General features: G+C 43.0%; 1 protein-coding gene across 1 annotated transcript; it reads right to left on the reverse strand.

Annotated features, from left to right (window-relative positions):
* Nucleotides 1–287: 287 nt before the first annotated feature.
* On the reverse strand, nucleotides 288–1,220 carry LOC118971349 (olfactory receptor 2A12-like). Its single transcript, XM_037012422.2, has one exon. It carries the CDS (start codon nucleotides 1,218–1,220, stop codon nucleotides 288–290), a length of 933 nt encoding a protein of 310 aa, XP_036868317.2.
* Nucleotides 1,221–1,869: the final 649 nt, after the last annotated feature.

The raw sequence follows: 1,869 nt of genomic DNA on the forward strand, positions 1-1,869 counted from the left end.
TCATAATGTGATAACTATTATATTTCATGGACTTGTTTTACTAATATTTTCTATAAGACATTTGCATCTATGTCCATAAATAGAATTAGACTGTGATTTTCTGTTTCATAGGTTTATCTCAGGTTTAGTATCAATGGCTTAAATGTAAGGGTATTTATTTTCTCATTTTACAAAAGGTCCAAAGATAGAGAGTCCTGGGTTTGTTTAATTAAAGGATGCAAAAGGGGATTCAGGAACCGAGAATCATGAAAACAAGCTCACACACTTAGGGTTCCCCAAACCATCCTTCACACCAACCTCCTCTTTCCCAGAAATCTGCTCAGGGCCCCCTTGACCTCTGTGTTCCTCAAACTGTAGATCAGGGGATTCAGCATAGGGTTGAAAAGGCTGTAAAACAGCGACAGAATCTTCCTCTGTTCTTGAGAGTGGATGGATTTGGGGGCCATGTACAGGACGATGGCGCTGCCGAAGAAGAGCCCCACCACGCAGAGGTGGGAGGAGCAGGTGGAGAAGGCCTTCCTGCGGCCCTCCCCGGACTGGATCCTCAGGATGGCACCCAGGATGCGCGTGTAGGACACCAGCACCAAGCAGAGGGGCCCCACTAAGATAAACACAGAAGCAGCAAAGATGACAACTTGGTTGAGCCTGGTGTCAGCACAGGCCAGCTTGAGTACTAACGTGATTTGACAGAAAAAGTGGTTGATTTTTTGCGGCCCACAAAAGGGCAGCCTCAGAATGAGAATCAGATGGACCAGGGCCAGCAGGGAGCTGAATATCCAGCAGGATGCAGCCAGGACCGTGCACACCCTCCAGCTCAGGAGGACGGAGTAACGTAGGGGGTGGCAGATGGCCACATACCGATCGTAGGACATCACCACCAAAACCAGGCACTCAGTGTGAGCAAAGGCCAGATACAAAAAGGTCTGCATTACGCACAGAACAAAGGAGATGGTTCTTTCCTGACTCACAAGAATAGCCAGCATCTTGGGGACATTGTTGGAAGCATAGGACATGTCAACAATGGCCAGGTGTGAGAGGAAGAAGTACATGGGGGTGTGCAGTCTAGAGTCCAGGCAGATGAGCCCCAGGATCACCCCATTCCCCAAAAGGGTGAAGGTATAGAAGAGAGAGAAGAGTCCAAAGAGGAAACACTCCAGTGCGGGATCGACCTGGAATCCCAGCAGGATGACTTCTGTGATCCATGTCTGGTTGCTTCCCATGTTCCTTTGTCAGATAAACACAATGCTGCCCTTAGGACAGGGGTTTTAGAGCTGAGGGGTGGAAAAGGGGAAAAAAGAGATGTGCGTGTACAGAGTGAGCATTTTTGCCAGAGACAAAAGATCCATAACTTGTGAATCCAGCCCATCCAAAGTCATGAAATGTTATCTGTAAATTTGGCTTTTAAAGATATTAAAGACTTGAATTATTCACCAATATTAAAAATTAGAAGATTTCACATAAAATATTCAGGGTCTTTATCTTCTTTACAAAAAATAGAAGATTTGCCATTTCTTGAAATTCATTATCAGCAATAATCAACTGAAACTAATGAGGAGACAGAGGCAGATCCTCTTTTGTTTAACAGTTTCCAATAATCTCTATTTTCTCCCAGAAATGTTATTATTATTAACAACAATAATTGACACTTAACAATTTACCATTGCACTTACACTACTATATTGGTTGTAGATTTCATTAAGAAGAAAATGAAGATTTATACTCAGGATGAGTCCCCAAGTTTTCCTCTATTTCAAACACAAGGAAATGAGAGATCAAAATATAAAATGCAATCCCCCAAATATATAGCCAGAGTTTAAAATGAGACAGTTCTTCCATATACTAGAAATGAATCTGAAACATGATATGCTA

This window comes from Manis javanica, chromosome 6, assembly GCF_040802235.1.
Source record: "Manis javanica isolate MJ-LG chromosome 6, MJ_LKY, whole genome shotgun sequence".
Lineage (NCBI taxonomy): Eukaryota > Metazoa > Chordata > Mammalia > Pholidota > Manidae > Manis > Manis javanica.